The sequence below is a fragment of the Diceros bicornis genome, chromosome 4 (assembly GCF_020826845.1).
Source record: "Diceros bicornis minor isolate mBicDic1 chromosome 4, mDicBic1.mat.cur, whole genome shotgun sequence".
Taxonomy (NCBI): domain Eukaryota; kingdom Metazoa; phylum Chordata; class Mammalia; order Perissodactyla; family Rhinocerotidae; genus Diceros; species Diceros bicornis.
The window spans coordinates 20,936,855-20,955,063 of NC_080743.1; the positions used below are offsets into that span (position 1 = coordinate 20,936,855).

An 18,209-nucleotide genomic window follows, 5' to 3' on the forward strand; every position below is an offset into this window, starting at 1 on the left:
GTAGCTATACATAATACATAAATGAAGGGGTGTGGCTGTGTTCCAATAAAACTTTATTTACAGAAACAGGCAGTGGGCCAGATTGGGCCCACAGGAGTTTGCTGACCTTTGCTCTCTTGAGGAAGCCTCAGAAAAGTACCAAGTAATTAGAAAACATTGTAATAATTATTCTAATTGAAAAAGTACAGTGAGCTCTGGGACTGTGCAGGGACACTGAAGCCAGACTGAGACAGAGATCAAGGATGGCTTCCAGGAGGAATTGGCATCCACAAAGCCACCTGAATGATGAGTAGGAATTAACCAAATAAAATTCTCTGGCCTTCTTCCACTTATTCTACTTATATTTTCCTTTAACTATATGTCTTATGAACAATTCTTTATTTTACAAATATCTGAGTCATTTTGCTTGTCTCATCCCTTCTCATCAAAATAATTCCAGTCTCTTCCCCTTCTTCTTGCAACAAGTATGTCAACTTTTTCCTTCAGTCTGTCACATTCTAGATTTTACTTGGTAGTACATCAACAGTCTTGCAAAAGTTTGAACAAAAACAAGTCAAACATGGGGCTGGCCCCATGGCCTAGTGGTTAACTTGGACGTGCTCTGCTTCAGCGGCCTGGGTGTGGTTCCCAGGCACGGACCTACACCACTTATTGGCAGCTATGCTGTGGCGGAGACCCACATACAAAATAGAGGAAGATTGACACAAATGTCAGCTCAGGGCGACTCAGCGTCAAGCCAAAAAAAAAAAAAGAAGAGGAAGATTGGCAACAGATGTTAGCTCAGGGAGAATCTTCCTCAGCAAAAAAAAAAAAAAAAAAAAACTTGAACTTAGATAAATTTTATGGTATGTAAACCATACCTCAAAAAGCTATTGAAAATAAAAAATAAAGCCAGCAGTCTGACTCCCAGGAGTCCTCACAGGATGACTGAACTTTAATGAAACCAGCACAGACCAGGGCCTGGTCCAATTTTATCTCAGTCTCAAAAAATTCTCACAGATAAAGCTTCAAGGAATATGAACTCATAGCCAAAAATCAAAAGTACACATGGTAGCAAGGTATTGTGAGAGAGAGTCATAGAAACAACACATAGCAAAGTCTGATCTGCAAAGACTTCAGATATTGAAATTATCAGACACAAAACATAAAATCATATATTGTATCATATATATGATAAAATCATATATTGTTTATTTTTATAGAAATAAAAGAGAAGATTGAGCATATCTTCTTCCTGAGATAGAGCTTATCTTCTCTTGAGCAAGAAGTAAAGAATCATAAGAAAAGACCAAGTAAATTTGAAAAAGAACCCAATAGAACTTCTAGAAATGCATTAACAAGTGAATTAAGAAACAGATTAAACACAACTGAAGAAAGAATTAGTTATTTGGAAAATAATTTATCAATTAAGGAATAGATTCATGTTGCCAAAGAGAGCATTAGAGAACTGGAAGAGAGATCCAAATAAAGAATCAAGGATTAATGTTTATGCACAGGAGATAGAATATATGAAAGAAACATAAAAGGTACTAGAAAGATATGATAAAGAGAATGTGGAAGAGGAAAAATTCAAAGATATCAAGACTGAGATTTTCCAGAATTATTGAATGAATGAATGCAAACCTTCAACCACAGAATAAGAAGCCCATTACCAAGTGAAGAACTCTTCATTGTTCATTATTCTTGGCCAAATTACAATGAAGACACTTTCTACTATTTTTAGAGGTAATCATGTGAAGGTGACATGGTATTTTCATAATATTGTACTACTTGGGCTTCAAAGGTAGGTAATATTGTAAAAAACATTCTGTCCAGTTTGCATTTTCTCCATCCACCAAATTCACTGTGTTTCTTTCCACAACATTACTTTGCTATTTTCGGTAAAAAACTGGGACACACCGAAAACTAGAGTTTAGGGTAATGTTGAAATCCATGGAGCCCCTCAATGTCCAGTACAGTGTTTAACACCTAGTGATTGCATAAGGAAGATTGTTGACTGAGAATCAGCATGATCAGGTCAGCAAAATTGGGAGATAAGAAAGCTTATTGAAAGCAACATCTGAAAGAAAGTAACCTAACAGCATTTTTCCAGACCTTGAAATAAAATTGGACTTAGCAAAGTCCATCCTAACACTGATGTTCCCCATCCCAATCACAGAAAGGGCTCAAGTTGTAGTAAAAATAATCTTAGCTAACATTTATGGATCATTTACTATTTGTCAGGCACTGTGCTAAGCATGTAATGATGAGAAAGCAGGAATTATTTTATACTCCGTTCAACAATTGTTCTTTAGCATACATAAATGAAAACAAGTTGCTTATATTCTTTAAAAGCATCAATGAATCCTAAGCCTGGTATACTCAGCTATTACCATTGTAATACCAAAAGGTATACCACAATATAAATAAAATTAATTTTATTTCACATTAACTTAGAAAAGTATACTTCATGCTATGAAATTTTTAAAAAAATTAATGAAAGGTTGGGGTTGCTGAAATCCTTTTTCCTAAATGAAGTAAAAATGTATATAAGACAAAATGATACCTGTGGAGGAATGGTCAGAAAAATGTTTCTTGGTTTATCAATTTGGTACATTGTGAATCTACCAGATACAGCATAGCCTTGGCCTCAGGGCAATGAGTCTCAAAGTTTAGAGTGCACAGCATCACCCAAAATCTTGTAAAAAATGTAGATTTCTGAGCCCAACTGGAAGGATTCTGATTTAGCAGGTTTGGGTTGAAGCCCAGAATTCTTCCCTTTTTGCAGGCACCACAGGAAAATGTGGGCGAGTGGTCCAGAATATCCCTCACAAAACTCTGTCTTAGGAGAAACGGAGCCTCAATCTCTCCCTTTCCTATGAACCCTGAGAATCCTGAACAATTCCAGCTCAACCCATCTGCAAGGGTCCAGTTTGGTCTGGATCCCTAAGTGACTCTGATCTGGACCCATAATCAGAGGGACAGATCAGAGCCATAATGATTTCCAGGCATGAGATAAACTGCTATATATTATGACAGCATCTTTAATAATTGATTCAAAAGCATCATGCACTTAAAGAAATTCTTTTCATATGCCTACCTACCCTTTTCCTCCTTCAAAAAGAGAGTGGTCTTACCTTTTTATAGTCGTTATGGTAATGGGCCATTTTCTCTTGGCTTTCAACTTCAGATTCAGTTTCAAGAATGAGAAAGAAGAGTTTGAGCAAAACAGATGTTTACAACATTTTTTATTTGACCTGAAGAGTGAGCGGTCAATATGTTTACCTGATTGCATTATAGCCAATTGGACGCCAAGGCCTCTTTAAAGTAAAGCACCACGCTGAGTGGCTAAAACCAGGAGGTAGAGAGGCTATGTAAATATCTTTGGTAAAATACAACTTGCTCTTACTTTGATGCAACCCTTGGAAGTGCCCTTTTGGAACTGTTTCCTTAAGATAGAGAATATTACAAGTGATAGACCCTAATTACTACCAAGACATAAGGTTTTGTCATTTCTGTTTAGTGTGTGAACCACAAGCATTTGCTCTCACAGAGAGACAATCATGAGGGAAAAAAAAAACATGAAATGTATTTAATTCAATATGTACTTATCAACAAGGAGTTCCCCTGTCCACTGAACTTCACACTACATGATGTTCACGCCAAAGAGTTAACTATATATCCCTTTTTTCTCTCCAGAACTTTCTGGTGACTTTGCAAACCAGTCAACAATTCAGCACAAAGGCATCCAGAGTCACGCTGGCCTGTTGTGACAGAATCACACAGTTACATGGGATTCGTCCCATTCTGAAAATGCCCAAACAGGAAAGAGCAGAGGTAAATGGAATCAAACATCAGAGCCAGCACAGCCTGAGAGAGACTTGAAACTCAGACTCCACAATCTATGGGGAAAGTTTCCTGCTGTGCCATGGAATAAAGGTGACAGATAGAAAATGACAGCAAGACTTCTAAGCACAACCCTTGCTTTGCTCTTCCTTGGCCTCCTCGGGATCCTGGAGGCGACAATATCATGCAGAAATGAAGAAGCTGAAGCTGTGGATTGGTAGGTAAAAGAAATGTAAGGATTGGTGCATGACAGCAGAAAGCCAGAGTGTCGGAGTATTGGTTCACTGCGAAGTTCCTAAGCAGAACTTTCACTCTGACTCTCTTCTCTAAAAAGAAAAGTTCAAGTGTGTAAATGGACCAAATATCCAGATAGTGGTAGGCTTCTGAGTAAGGGAGTTTCCCCCAGAGAAAGAGCTAAGCAGCCCTGCATGGGCCCGATTCACTGCTCCCAGCAAGGCAAGGCTGGTAGCCACAAAGGTGGGGAAGAGCTGACAACTTCTCTCAGTTGGCAATTTCCTTTTACTGCATTCTGGCTTTCCTAACAGAAATCTTCCAGCATCCTGTTAGATACTGACAAAGGAGAGAAGGCAGATTACTTTTTTTCTGACACTGGAGCTTGGACTTCTCCTTATGAGAAGAAGAGGGCTTGATCATACACAGCACTGTATGCTTAACCTCATTTATGAGGTAGCACAGGCAGCTGTTGGAGTGAGTGGTAGGTCACTGGCTCTTGCACAGTGTCAAAGAGACTAAACACCGTGTTGCATCATAGTCACAGATTCCCCTGAAGCTTTGATCACTTTTTTGTTCCGTAATTGATGGCAAGCTTTGTGTACACTTCAGGCTAGAGAACACAGAGAAGCTCACTCATCAGTCTTTCAGCAAAAGTTACTGATTTCATACCAGGCCCTGTGCTGAGTTTTGAAAATACAAATATGAACAAAACATAGTTCTTGCCCTCAAGGAACTCATAGTTATGTGGTAAGGGCATTGATGGGGCACTGGGGAGCACAGAGCCCAAGAATCTTCTCTGAGGAAGTAGTTTTGAGCTAAGTTTTAAGAACAATTATGAGTTAGAAAAACAAGGGAGATGCAAGGGCATCTCAGGCCAATGAAGGAGCAACGAGAAGGCCCAGAGGCAAGAAGCAATGGAGAAAGTTTGGAAGCAGTGCAGTATTGATGGCACTTTAGAAGAATGTGGGGAAACACCACGAGGTGAACTTAGAGAGACAGGTGAGGGCCAGGTCATGAAGGGTTTTGCGTACTGAGCTGTAGACTCTGAACTTGACCTCGAAAGGGAGCTATCGAAGGACTTCAGGCAGGGACATGATGTGGTCAGATCTGCATTTTAGAAAGCCCTCTGGCAGTACTTTTGAGGCTGGCTGGCTGGGAACCAGTCTAGAGCCATAGGGACCAATAGGACCTTTGCAGCATTACAGGTGAGAAGAGGTGTGGACCCGAGTTAAAGAAGTAGTAGTGAAAACAAAGAGGAAGGAACACTCTGAGAAGACTTGGTAATGGAAGGTGAAGATCGTAGGAGAGAGGGAGAAGTTAAATAGACTTTCAGGTTGTTGGTTTCTGTGACTGTGTGGAGGTGTGCCCTAATAGCAGGGGATGAGCAGATTTGGAATAAGATATTATAAACAATATTTCAAAATTTTTGAAACAAAGTTTCAAAAATATGAAGTGGTGGTCTCTGGAACATCTTTGCATTTAGGTTTATTTGACCTTAGCATGGAAGTCTGGGCTAGAAACAGATTTGGGAATCTTCAGCATGTAATTGAAGATGGTCACCCAGGAAAAATGTTTAAAAGCACTAGTTCTCAACGGGGGTGCCATGGCACACTGATAGTTCACACACCCTTCACTGATGGGCCACCAAGTTGTGATCAATATACAAAATTTATTATCGCCACAAGTGAATGGACGTATTACTTAGCAACATCCGTCAGAGAGAATGCTGAGCTAAGCAGACAATGAGACACATTCTCAAGCTGCTACAACTCAGCATGGGAGTTAAAGGGCAGAGTAACACCAAGTCAGCACCAAAAAATAATTTCATGTCTCCTCCCCAATGTGAGGACCTTGCCCTGAGAGCAAGAAAGCATGGACAGGGCAGGAAAGAGTTTACTCAAATAGAAGCATAGATGGAAGAGAACCAAGTGAAGAGTGAGAAGCTTTTGTGGGCAGTTGAGACACTGTTGTATGGTGACAGTGAATGCATTACAGTGTTTGCTTCACTGCAAGTGTTTGAGGGTTAATTGTGTGGTTTGTGCTATTAGAGAGTATTTGGCTGACCAGGTTGATTTTTGCCCTCAGAGAACTTTCAACAATGGCTGGAGACATTTTTGATTGTCACAACTGGGGAGTACTACTGGCATCTGAGGTAGAGGCCAGGGATCCTACAATGCACAAGACAGCCCCCACAACAAAGGCTGATCTGGCCCAAAATGTGAATAGAGCACATTGAGAAACCCTAGGCTAGAGGATCCAAGAATGCCTGAATGCTATATAGGCCCAACTACCTCTGCTCCTTCTGAGATAATCAAAAGAGATATACAAATGGGAGACAATAGTAAAGGAAAGCAAAGTGCCTACTTAATTAGCTGGTCTTGGCCCAGAATCCTCAATGTAGAGCATTCTGATAAACTGAGCTGAAGAACATGGCTTAGGCCAGAGGCTTAAGGGAGCCTCCACCTACCCTGAAGCCCAAATCCACATCTCAGACCCAGCCAGCCAGCTGCAAAGAGATGAGCGTGCCAAGCACTTAGGGCAGAAGAGAAAAATACATCTAAGATCTCTCCGGTCCAGGCCTGGGCCTTGGCCTTCTCCCCACTGCAGCCATATGGACTGTGGAAACAACAGAGAGAGCCACTCTCACTGTACATGCACTTCCTCTCCAGGGACCCCACCCAGCAAACCAGTTAATGTCTTAGAACATGTCCAGTTAGATTTGCATTTTCTTCTCTGGGAAGGAGCAAAGATAAGGGTGAAATAAGAGGAAGAGAGTTTGAGCAAATCCCTTTCCTTATACTTAGAGGCCATCTGTGAAACATAAGAGAAATGATAAACTTAGGTGCTTAACACAGTGGCTGCCACTAGGAAAGCAGTCAATAAATGTTAGTGATTTGTAATTATTTCCTTTGTTAGGTTTACCTTTTATAAGTTACCTAAAAGGCAAGACGAGAAGAGCAGAGAGACTGGGTTAGAGTACCTATACCTAGACTCTACAACCAGAAGCTGGAGGAGGAGTAAGCAACTAATGAATACCACCAAGAGTGTTTTGGGGAGGACATTACAACAGCTGTATGAAGCATATGCCTCCAAGGTATGTTAGAGTTAATCATTCATTTGAATCATATAAAATGCATAAAACAGAATCCAAAGCCTTTAAAAGATTTTTCCTGCTCACCCACCTAATCCCAATCCTAGCAACTTGAAGTAAGATAGCTCAGAACTAGCCCAGGACAACTTCCTGAATCAACCTGACCAAGACCTCAGGGAATATATCATCAAACTCTACAGCAATGCCAAATTGTTGGTACATTTGGCACGTGTCCAATGGTATCACTGGGCAAAGTGTGAACTAGTTGCATATTGTAGTCTTCTGGTTCCCAAACTCTGCCAATTCACTCAGTACTTGCTATTTTATCTCCCTAATGGAAATAGGGAGAAGAGCCCTCTCCTGTTACACTGCATATAGATTTGTGATCAACATACCATGAGTTACAGGTTGTTTATGCCACGGTGGTGATGAGTGGGGTGACCCAAGTAAAGGGTCCCTCTCAGTCTTCCTTTAAATTAATCATTTTCAAAATGATAGGTTGAGAGCTAGGGCTCTGGTTCAAGGCCCTAGAACCTGCCTGAATGGAGATTAAACCTGCTATCTGGATTCATCAGGCAATGAGCTAACCAGCCAAAGAGACATAGGCAAGTAGGCCTGCTGGCTCAATGTGGGCAGTCTCCCAGTGTTCCAGGCACCATCTGCTGTTCAGTGACAAGATACTGCTTTCCAACCGGGAGTGAAAAGTAAAATTGAATAATAATTAACATCCAATTACACTCATGCATTTCCTAACATCATATGCATTTCCTAACAATAACTTATAAAGAAGTAAATTTATAAAATGACTCAACACTTAGAATGTGCTGGGCCTTTACATATATCAACTAATTTAATCCCCACAACAACACTGTGTTAGCCTCTACCACTACTGCACATACGTATCTGAGTATTTACTCACTGTGTATGCTAATATTTACTTTATTCACCTGCCATTAAGACCAGCCTTCAGAGCCAAGTGACACAATTAAAACTTGATGAGTACATGTGATGTGCCAAGTATGGTTCCAGGTGCTTTTAAAAATTATGTAATCTCAGCAACAACCCTGTTTTGAATAAATAGATTATTATGTAAAATCAAAACTGCTTGCCACTGCTGTTCCTTTGCAAGGTTGGAGATGGAGACCGGCAGGATAACCCACCAGTGAGAAAATCAGCACCTACATTGTCCCCTTCCCCATCGCAGAGATTGCTGGGGGAGGGGAGAGGAAAGAGCTATACCACAAAGCCTCTGTCCTTTACCTTAGTTGGAACAGATGGTTCTTAGTTTGGCAGAATATAATTGATCTTTAGAGGCACAAAAGTAGCCCCAGAGCCTAAGAGAGAAAGAAAGATAAACTGCTCTGCAAAATACAAAAGGGGGAGATGGGAGCTAGGAATTAAAAAGTGTAAGAAACATGGAGGGAGACTGGGGGCAGGGCAGCATGGTGATGTAAAACCGTTGAACATTTCATACCTTCAGTAAAACCTGCTCACACAATGCCTTGAGTGACCGATTCTGGGGAAAAAAAGACAGTAAATGGGTTGATTTCCATGTCTGACTGGCATGGAGCCAAAGGAAGAGGAGCAACAGTAGTGGGTGATATCCAAGTGAGACTGGGTGTTCTTTGGAAGCTGTAACTATATGCCAGAAGTGACCACGAGAGCATAACTCCCCTATCTCCTGACCTGGAATTGAGCTTCTAACAGAGAGCAGAGTGCAACATCAGATCAATTGGTTTTAAATCCCAAATGTTAAGGTGAGCCAGGTGATGTGCGTTACATTTGGAATTGTTTCCCTCTTTTTGCCTTTGCAAATAAGAATCTTCCTATACCTTCATAATATCACTCATGAAATTATATTGCAGTTGCCTGTACTTGCCTATATTTCTGGCTAGACTGGAGGCTGAGACCATGCCCCTCTTATTCAACATCCGTAGTCAAAATAATACCCAACATATGTGGTAAAGGAATAAGGTTGTCCAAAGGCACACGCCTAGATCTGCCTATTCTTTTTGTGTGTGTGTGAGGAAGATCAGCCCTGAGCTAACATCCATGCTAATCCTCCCCTTTCTGCTGAGGAAGACTGGCCCTGAGCTAACATCCGTGCTGATCTTCCTCCACTTTGTATGGGATGCCGCCACAGAACGGCCTGACAAGCAGTGTATCAGTGCACGCCCAGGATCCAAACCTGGGCTGCCAGCAGCAGAGCAAACCGCTACGCCATGGGGCCGGCCCCAGAGCTACCTCTTCTTAAATCCATGATCTTTCCTCTTTATCAGGGAGCCTTTCTTCACTACAGCTATATCTGTTTAGCCTTAACTGGCTGTTACACTCCTGGTTAGAATTAATAAACTTCATCTATTATGAGGGTAAAGTTCCTCCCTGAATCTACCTAGAGCTCCTCCACTTTGCACCCCAAAAGCACACAATGGCCTCATTACCACATTCAATGCAGGCTCATAGAATAACTGACTGTCAGAGCTCTCCAGCAGAAGATATGAACACCAACTGTAGCTATGGTCAATTACGGAAAACAAGGGTTAAAAAACAGCTTACTTCCCTGGATATTTCTAAAAACAGTAGCCAAGAACGCTACACAGACTATGGTGCGCATTTAAAAAAAATATTTTTAGATTACATCAAATAATTAAGCAACTGTAAGAGACTCCATTATTGACTTTTTTTTCTGTGAGAAAAGCAAGGGACTTTTTTAAGGGAATGGGTTTCCTTTCCTGCTTTTAATTATGTTGCTGAGATTTTTTAATATCGACACTATTGACTTCAATAAAAGTCACTACTTCATGACAGAAACGAAACAGAACCACACAGAACAAATATAAGCAAGTTTCCAAAACACGACTAAGAGATATTATCAAAATAATAACTTCATTCTGACTCAGCGATTTGGCCAACTGTTTGGAGAATTTACGAGTATTTTGCCTTAACAGGTGAAATCCAATATCACACATTCAATTTTGCCACTTTTTCTAAGCCGGGAAATATCAAGTTACAAAGGTGAAGTGACACTGAGAAATAAATTAAAGAAAAATCCTCCCCTATAGGGAGGTAGGGGGAACAGAGAATGAAGAATCCTGATTAAACACAAACCTATGACTGAGTGACAAAGCAAAAAGTAGGCAGAGGAAATCAAGCCCTGAGAGCCAGTTCTGCATTGTGCCTATAATATCAATGGAAAAAAATCCAGGTGTAATCCTTGGCTGGTTGTTCCTACTTCATTTCCTGAACAAATATTTAAGTATTCCTTTATTATACACTGGTTGCCAAATCAGAAACACCGGTCCAAAGCAACCAAGAGAAATTGTAATATTGCCCTCACACACACATCACAATGCATAGGGCTCCTGTCACACAGGACAAAACCGTGCACGGTTGACAATGAAATTCCGTCCCCCATCTTGCATGTCACAGAATTCATATTGATGGAGAAGCTGCCTATTAGGGGAATGGATGACTTCTCATGTGTATTAATGAAAGCTCTGTACTGTAGGCTGGTTAGCTGGTAGAAATTTTGTGAATGTTTGTAAGTAGAAGATTTATGCCATTATAACTCTAATATGTTCCTGCAGAGAAACAACACAGCCTATCTAATATACAATGATGGAGTCCCTAAATCTGTGAATTATAGCAGAAAGTATGGACACACCAAAGGTATGACAAAGGCTTTTAATTTCTCTCTCCTACCGGAAATCAACAGTTCCCTAAACATCGCATCTTGAATCTTCTTATATTGCACACTAAAAAGATAGTTTTTTTTCTTAATGGTTTATTTTGAGTTATCAAAATGCATGATTTCTATATCACAGGTTATAATTATGTAATTTGACTTGGCAATCTCCTTTTCACAAATCTCATTTTATTTCTTAACATATTTTTTAATATATGCTTTAGAGCAGAAATCCATGTACTTACTACAGTGAATATCAGCCAGTGTGTGTGTGTGTGTGTGTGTGTGTGTGTATACACATAAATTTTAGCCAGGTTTATTGAGGTATAATTTATACAGAGTAAAACTCACTCATCTTAGTATACAGTTCTATGTATATAAACATTTTTGAAAATTACTTTTAAAGTTTTTTATATTAGTAATTTTTGTTATATATTTTGTTATATACTGTAATATTATAGTAATTTTTATTATAGTAACTTTTGGCATTTTTCTATTTATAAACTATATATGTATGTATATGTGTTACAGAAAAATTCAAAATGCCAGTAAACAAAATATCTGTAATCCTAATACCCATTTGATAATCACACTTAATTCTTTCTACTTTTTCTATGATACATGTTTTTAAACATTTTCATAAAACTACTTAATGACTATTTTTCAACTTAATATATCATGAGTAACTTTTCATGGCAACAAGTCTTCTTCAGAATGTTCCCAAGTCAAATGTCTTCAGGGGCAGGCAAGTGATGTCAGCAAGCAAAGTGGGCTGAACTAGCAGGTAACTGGAGAACTCAAGAGTACATACTTGGTCTAAAGGGGCAGTTACTATTCAACTTGCCCTATAGGGATGCAATTTTTCAGGAGATGTTGAAAATTAGTATTTGTGGAAAATCTCCCAGTTTTTAAATGTTGGCAATGAATTCAAAGTTTTAAAAACACTCTGGGGCCGGCCCGGTGGCTTAGCGGTTGGGTGCGCGCGCTCCGCTACTGGCGGCCCAGGTTCAGATCCCGGGCGCGCACAGATGCACCGCTTCTCCAGCCATGCTGAGGCTACGTCCCACATACAGCAACTAGAAGGATGTGCAACTATGACATACAACTACCTAATGGGGCTTTGGGGGAAAAAAAAAGGAGGAGGATTGGCAATAGATGTTAGCTCAGAGCTGGTCTTCCTCAGCAAAAAGAGGAGGATTAGCATGGATGTTAGCTCAGGGCTGATCTTCCTCATAAAAAAAATAAAAATAAAATAAATAAACCTTTAAAAACACTTTGCAAGCATAATGATACGTATCTGCAGGCTAGATTTGGTCTGTGGGGTGCCAGTATGCAACCTCTGATTAAGAATATAATTTGTAATGGCTGTCAAATGTCATGAGCTTTGAAAGCTTTTGATTTAGCCAAGTTGCCCTCCTGAAGGTCCTATTTGCATGGAGCCCAACAATTTTTATAATACGCCACATTCTCCAACCTCTCCTCCAACAAACTCCCACCACCACTCTTGCTCCACCCTGTTAGTTGCTACAAAGGTTTGGAGAGAAGACTGGAAAGGGAGTAGGACCTGGTGTTAAGTGAGGGAGTTCTCTTTGCCAAAATGTGCCCTGACATCCTGTGACATTTGTACCACGAGGTTAGGATTTCAGCCAAACAGCACTCTCATCTGGGCAAAAGAGAGCCCCTGAAGGTCATCCAGCTCTGTCAGGCAACAGAACTTAGAACATTTTCTATCTCAGCACAGGTATTGATTCTACATCTACTGCGAGAGCAATAGTGTGCTTTCATAAGGCGTGTTCTTTGAAAAAGAAATAACTGGCAGGCATTTGGTTTCCACTGAACAAAAGGTAAACATGAATGAGTTTTATCTTTGCAGGGTCATACGCAAACTGGAAAGTCTAGTTAGCATACCAAACTATCCTGACATATTTATAAACACAGAAATAGTCACTGATACCTGTTGGACAGGGTTCTTCTTGCCATGTCACAAGATGATGAAAATCTTTCTGTTTTCTGCCTTTCTGGCTTTCATGTTATTCTGCTCTAGGGATTTTTACTAAACACAATTAACTGGGATGCTTTAGCATGGCTTCCCTTTTCTTTCTCTTTGCCTCTTTTTTTCGGGCTTGTGGAATTGGGTGACTCTTCTGTAAATAAATGAGCATCCATTTCTTACAACAAATTACTTCAAATACGTTTCTTCATTTGATATTTTCTCTTTCAACTCTGTTTTTTAGCCTGCTTTTGAAAATAGCTTAGCTGCTTAGCAGTGAAGACAGCATCTGAAGCTTACCAGGTGACTATAGTTTAACAACGTCAAATTCCAATTTAGCAAATTTGCATTCTGCCAAAACAAATTTTCCTTGTGGTTTCAACATGAAATTCCTCTTAACTCTTCACAGGGTGGCTGCCCTAGATCCCCTTTCGTGGGGGCTTATTATCAGTAATGGGGCAATGTGATGTGTGTCTGAATTGGTTTTGAAATCTTTTAAAAATGAACATAATCCTCATGATTATTAGCCTAATATAACACTAGCCTAAAGTATAAATGGGCTTAAATGTTGCAGCTTTGAACTCTATTTTTAAATGGAGCTTTGTTTTTCTAATTTATCTGTATTAACTGTATCTTTGGTAGGTTTATTACTGTGGAACAGAGTCCAGGGGTTCTGGCTGATTCATTCTATTCCCCAATTTCCTCCAATTCCCGAAGAAGGCTATGATTATCCACCCACAGGGAGACGAAATGGACAAACTGGCATCTGCGTAACTTTCAAGTATAACCAGTATGAAGCAATAGGTAACACTAGAGTATGTAAAAAAAGAGATAGCAATGATGAAGAGGGATTTGGAGATGTATTAATAAATGTATCACTTCATTTGTTTCTCTATTCATAGACCCTCTGATACCTACATTCTATTATTGGCTTTGCCATGATGAAACCTTGGGCAGGCTCACTTACTGGACCTTAGTTTCCTGGTCCTCCAATGAAGTCTTTGAACTTGATCAGGGGCAGTAGTTTCAAATGTCTACAGGGGCCAGGCAGGTAACGAAAATGGGTGAAACAGATAGGCAGACATTGCATGGGCGGTGGGGACAAACTGGGGTGTTGACTCCCCTAGCTAACCTCAAAAGCTTCAGCTCCATCATATTGTGGCTCTGCAGGAATACAGACATAATGCTTACAGATTTCCATCTTTTTCAAGAGGAACCAGAAACCTAGGTTTTATGTGTGAGTGAGAGAGAGAGAGATCCTGATTTTTAAATATGGTCTCAATCTCATGTAAAAAAAAATTGTACAGACCTCATATTGCCTATAGATCACCAACCTGACACCTCTGAGCCAGAAGACCTCCCTTTAAGATCTCAAACTCAATTGCCCAAAATACTTGGATTTGGAAAACTATGACAGGGAAGGAGAACATGGTACACTGTTTAACCAACCACTTTTTAGTGAGAGGGCTGCTAAATAGTGGTGAAGGGTGACTTGCCTCTAGATACAGGAAGTTTAGAAAATGTTTTCCATCAAAATTTCATCTTATGGCAAGGATTTCTGAGCCAAGTCAAGCCCCAGTCTAACTAGTGGAGTTCATGTAATGATTAGGCAGCCGAACTCAGCATAGAGATTAGGTGTGCAATACTGAGTAGCTGATCATTCTTGAAGCTGAATGATTGGTACACGGGAGCTCTCTACTTTTATATACGTACATATAGGAGAAAAAAACATATGGCCTCCAAGGCAGACTGCCTGGGTTTGAATATCAACTCCATCAGTTACAAGTTTTATAATCTTGGGCATGGGACATAAATTCTCCATTAATTCATCTGTAAAATGAAGATAATGATAAAAGTGACTACAAGGATTAAATTAGTAAACACATGTAACACTCATAGATTAATGCCTGGAAAGTAGGAAGTATTCAACAGGTGTCAGCTATTTTAACCAAAAGTTATTTGAAGGTTATTGGCTTAAAGAATGGAATCTTTTTGTTTTTGTTTGTTTTGTTTTGTTTTCTAATTCACAACAAGATCTGTAATATCAACAAGCACTTCCATTGGTGCCTTAATTCTCAACTTTTCTTTACTGTTTTTGATTCAGATTCTCAACTCTTAGTCTGCAACCCAAACGTTTATAGCTGTTCCATCCCTGCCATCTTTCACCAGAAGCTTGTTCACATGCCCCGGCTGTGCGCCAGGTCCAGTGCATCCGAGATACCTGTCCGGCACTTGGCCACACTTCAGTCAGCCCAGGGACAAAACTTCATCCATTTTGCAAAGTCTGAGTCTTTTCTTGACGGTATGAAAGACCATCATCAAACAACATGCTATATAACTCTGCTGTTGGACTCACTTTGGATTGCTTAGAGGAAATATTCTGACCATTCAGGGGAAGAGAAATTGAAAAGAAGGGAGGAAAAAGGAAGGAAAGGGAGAAGAGAAGTCAAGGATCAATTAAAACATTCACCTGCTCCACTTGAATAGCAGGGTTGCTGATCTAACCACAAAAGTATCTCACAACCATCCAGCCAGGGGCCAATAAAAACACAGTCTCTGGCCTCCGTTGGGCATGGGACCACAGCTGTCTCCCTCTTCTTCATTCCCTATGCAGTTATTTTAAGCCTTCTTTACTCTAAAATCCCTTACATTACTTGGCCCCCTCACTCTCAGCTTCACTATTTCCTTCACAGCGAGAACAGAGATCACCAGGGACAAACCGCTTCACTAGCACACACAACAATCTTATCTGTTTCCATTCCTTCTTACTGGGTTTCTCCCATCCGAATGGAAGCAGTGCACCCGCTGTGCCCTGGAGCCTATCCCAGCATCAGAATACTTTGATTCATCTACTTGATCTGTTGTCTATCTTCTACTTCAACTCTCCCACTCTACAAGCTCTGTCCCCTTAGCACACAAACATGCCTAAAAACCATCCCTCAATCCTAAATCCCCTATATCTCTGTTTTCCTTTTCTTCCAAATTTCTTTTTAAAACTCTTCAGGGCCTTTAATTGCTCAATATTCCTTCACTACAGTCTTGCTTCTCTGTCTGTAGACACTCCAATCTCTCCCCAGGCACCAATGACTGTCTTAGTTGACCTCACTGTTTCCTTCCTTGCTTGCTTCCTTCCTTCCTTTATACATTAAATAAAATTTACTGAATGCCTCAGACTTGCCAAGCCCTCCGTTAGGCACTAGAGATCCAAAAATTAACAGGACAGAAATAGCCTCAGCAGAATTTGGCACTGTTGAAACCCTTTCCTTCCGGAAACATTCCCCATCACTGATTTTGAAGAGTATACAGTCTCTTGGTCTTCCTCCCACATCCTGTAAGTCTCTTCTGCCAAGTCCTTCTCTTCTATCTACTCCTTAGGTGACTGGGTTTCCATGTGGGCCTCAACTCTTCCTCATCTCATTCTATACACTCACACTGGGCAATTCCAGTGAGCCCTCAGGTGATTTCTAAGTCTAGATCTCCATCCCATACCTCTGTGCTGACAGATGTATTCTACAGTGAGTGGGACATTTCTACTTGAAGGTGGCACAGCCACACCAAATTTGACATTCCAAACTCATCATTATCCCCCACAAATCTACTCTTTTTCTATGTAATCACCTGGGCACTCTAAATCCCTCCTTTTTCCTAACCCTCTATCAAATCAATCAGTTCTAGGTCTTTAGTAACTTCTATATTTATCTTATCCTCTCCAAACTCTGCCACCACCATAGTCCACGTCTGTGTTTATTATCACAGTTATCGTGACAACCTGATGTTCTCCCTATCTCCAATCTAACATGCCCATCCCAATTCAGCCTGCACATTGTCTCTCAGTTGAAATTTATGATCACAAATCAGTTTCTATTAATTACCCACTAACATTCCTTTAAAAATCCCCCATTGATTTCAGAAAAATCCAAACATTTTAGCATGGCTTACAAAGATCACAAGAAGCTAGCCCCTGGTTACTTCTCTAAACTTATTCTTTCCAAGGTCTTTTCAGGGCAAAAATATATATTGCTCCCTTGTTTGTGTGGAATAGAAGACATTTGCAGACACCTATATCATCATAGTAATGATGATAACTTTTATTTGCCTATCACTTTAGCATTTACAAAATGTTCTCCCATCCACTATCTCAATTATGTTCTTATTATTGTGCTTGTGACATCCACATATCAGGGGTGAATGATGATTTCCATTCCTGAGGATATTTTCAGGGACTTATCTAAGTATAAATACCAACCTCACTATCTTTCTCCTTGTAAACTCTAGACATCTTTGCAGCCTGGATGGCTCAACGGTTGAAGACGCACTTGCTAACAGAAACCTGGCAGCAGAAGAGACAAGAGCTTCCTTCAAACTGCTCCCTTCCTTACCATGTCTACAATGTCAAAGCAATTAAGATTTCTAGACAATCTTATTTCAGTTCTCATCAGGATCACGCCAAATGGTGTATTTCCCAAAAGGGCACCAAAAATCACTGGACATGTATTGGAGACTTAAATCGGAGCCCATATCAAGCCTTCAGAAGTGGAGGATTCATTTGTACCCAGAATCAGCATATTTACCAAGCATTTCAAGGATTAGTTTTGTATTATGAGAACTGTAACTAGGTGAAAGGACACGTACTATCCTTTTGAACATTGACAATGGGTCTTCTTCCATTAGATCCATTCTTTATATATTAAAAGGCTGTGAATGTACTTACAGTCCACATATCAAATAAAATACTTTTCTCCCATGTTTTCCATTTTGTCTTCCAACTAGTGGCAATTTATCTAATTTGCATTTATATGCCATAAACATAAACTATTATATAACTAAAATGAGAAAGGAAAGAATGAAAGAAAAAATATTTGTCCTAGATTAGTCAGCTCTCAATCAGCTCTCACGATTGATTGGCCATCCCACAGATTAAATTTCACCTCCTTCACAAAACTTCCCTGACTCTCCTCCTCACCTTTTCTAAAGAAAAAAAAAAATCTCTCTTTCTGTATTTCATACTATTTAGCCATAATCTTCTTAAAGTTCTTTCTCACTGGTTTATGGTTAAGTCTTATCATTCTTGTAGCTGCTACTTACTAACTGTATGATCTTGGGACATTCACTTGAAGTAGTACTTAGTGAGTATTTATTACATAGTAAATATTCAACCCACATTTTCTTATTTAATTTTCTTAACAATGTTATGCAGTAGGAACTATTACTACCCCCATTTTACTGACAAGGAAATTGAGGCCTATGGAGTTTTAGTAACTTACCCAGTATCACAGAGGTCTATCTGACTTTTAAGGCTAAGCTCTTAACTTCTATTCCAAGAAAAAATAAAAGAAAATGATGCAATATAGAGTAATATATATCTTGATATCTCAATACCAACC

At 39.8% G+C, this 18,209-nt stretch overlaps 2 protein-coding genes across 2 annotated transcripts in view; one reads left to right on the forward strand and one right to left on the reverse strand.

Annotated features, from left to right (window-relative positions):
- The window catches only part of LOC131404102 (uricase), a 92,470-nt gene that overhangs the window by 25,949 nt on the left and 48,312 nt on the right, over window positions 1-18,209 (reverse strand). The gene's annotated exons all lie outside the window — the stretch shown is intronic.
- On the forward strand, window positions 3,933-17,441 carry DNASE2B (deoxyribonuclease 2 beta). Its single transcript, XM_058538392.1, has 6 exons — window positions 3,933-4,042; window positions 6,976-7,153; window positions 10,738-10,819; window positions 13,468-13,629; window positions 14,930-15,127; window positions 17,101-17,441. The coding sequence occupies exons 1-6, from the start codon at window positions 3,933-3,935 to the stop codon at window positions 17,439-17,441; spliced, it is 1,071 nt and encodes a 356-aa protein (XP_058394375.1).

Bases quoted from the DNA above. Each gene is read 5' to 3' on its own strand.
- DNASE2B (XM_058538392.1), top strand. From the start codon at position 3,933: ATGACAGCAAGACTTCTAAGCACAACCCTTGCTTTGCTCTTCCTTGGC. The intron at 4,043-6,975 runs GTAGGTAAAAGA...TTCCTTTGTTAG, and splicing joins GAAGCTGAAGCTGTGGATTG to GTTTACCTTTTATAAGTTAC. The intron at 13,630-14,929 runs GTAACACTAGAG...TTTTTGATTCAG, and splicing joins TAACCAGTATGAAGCAATAG to ATTCTCAACTCTTAGTCTGC.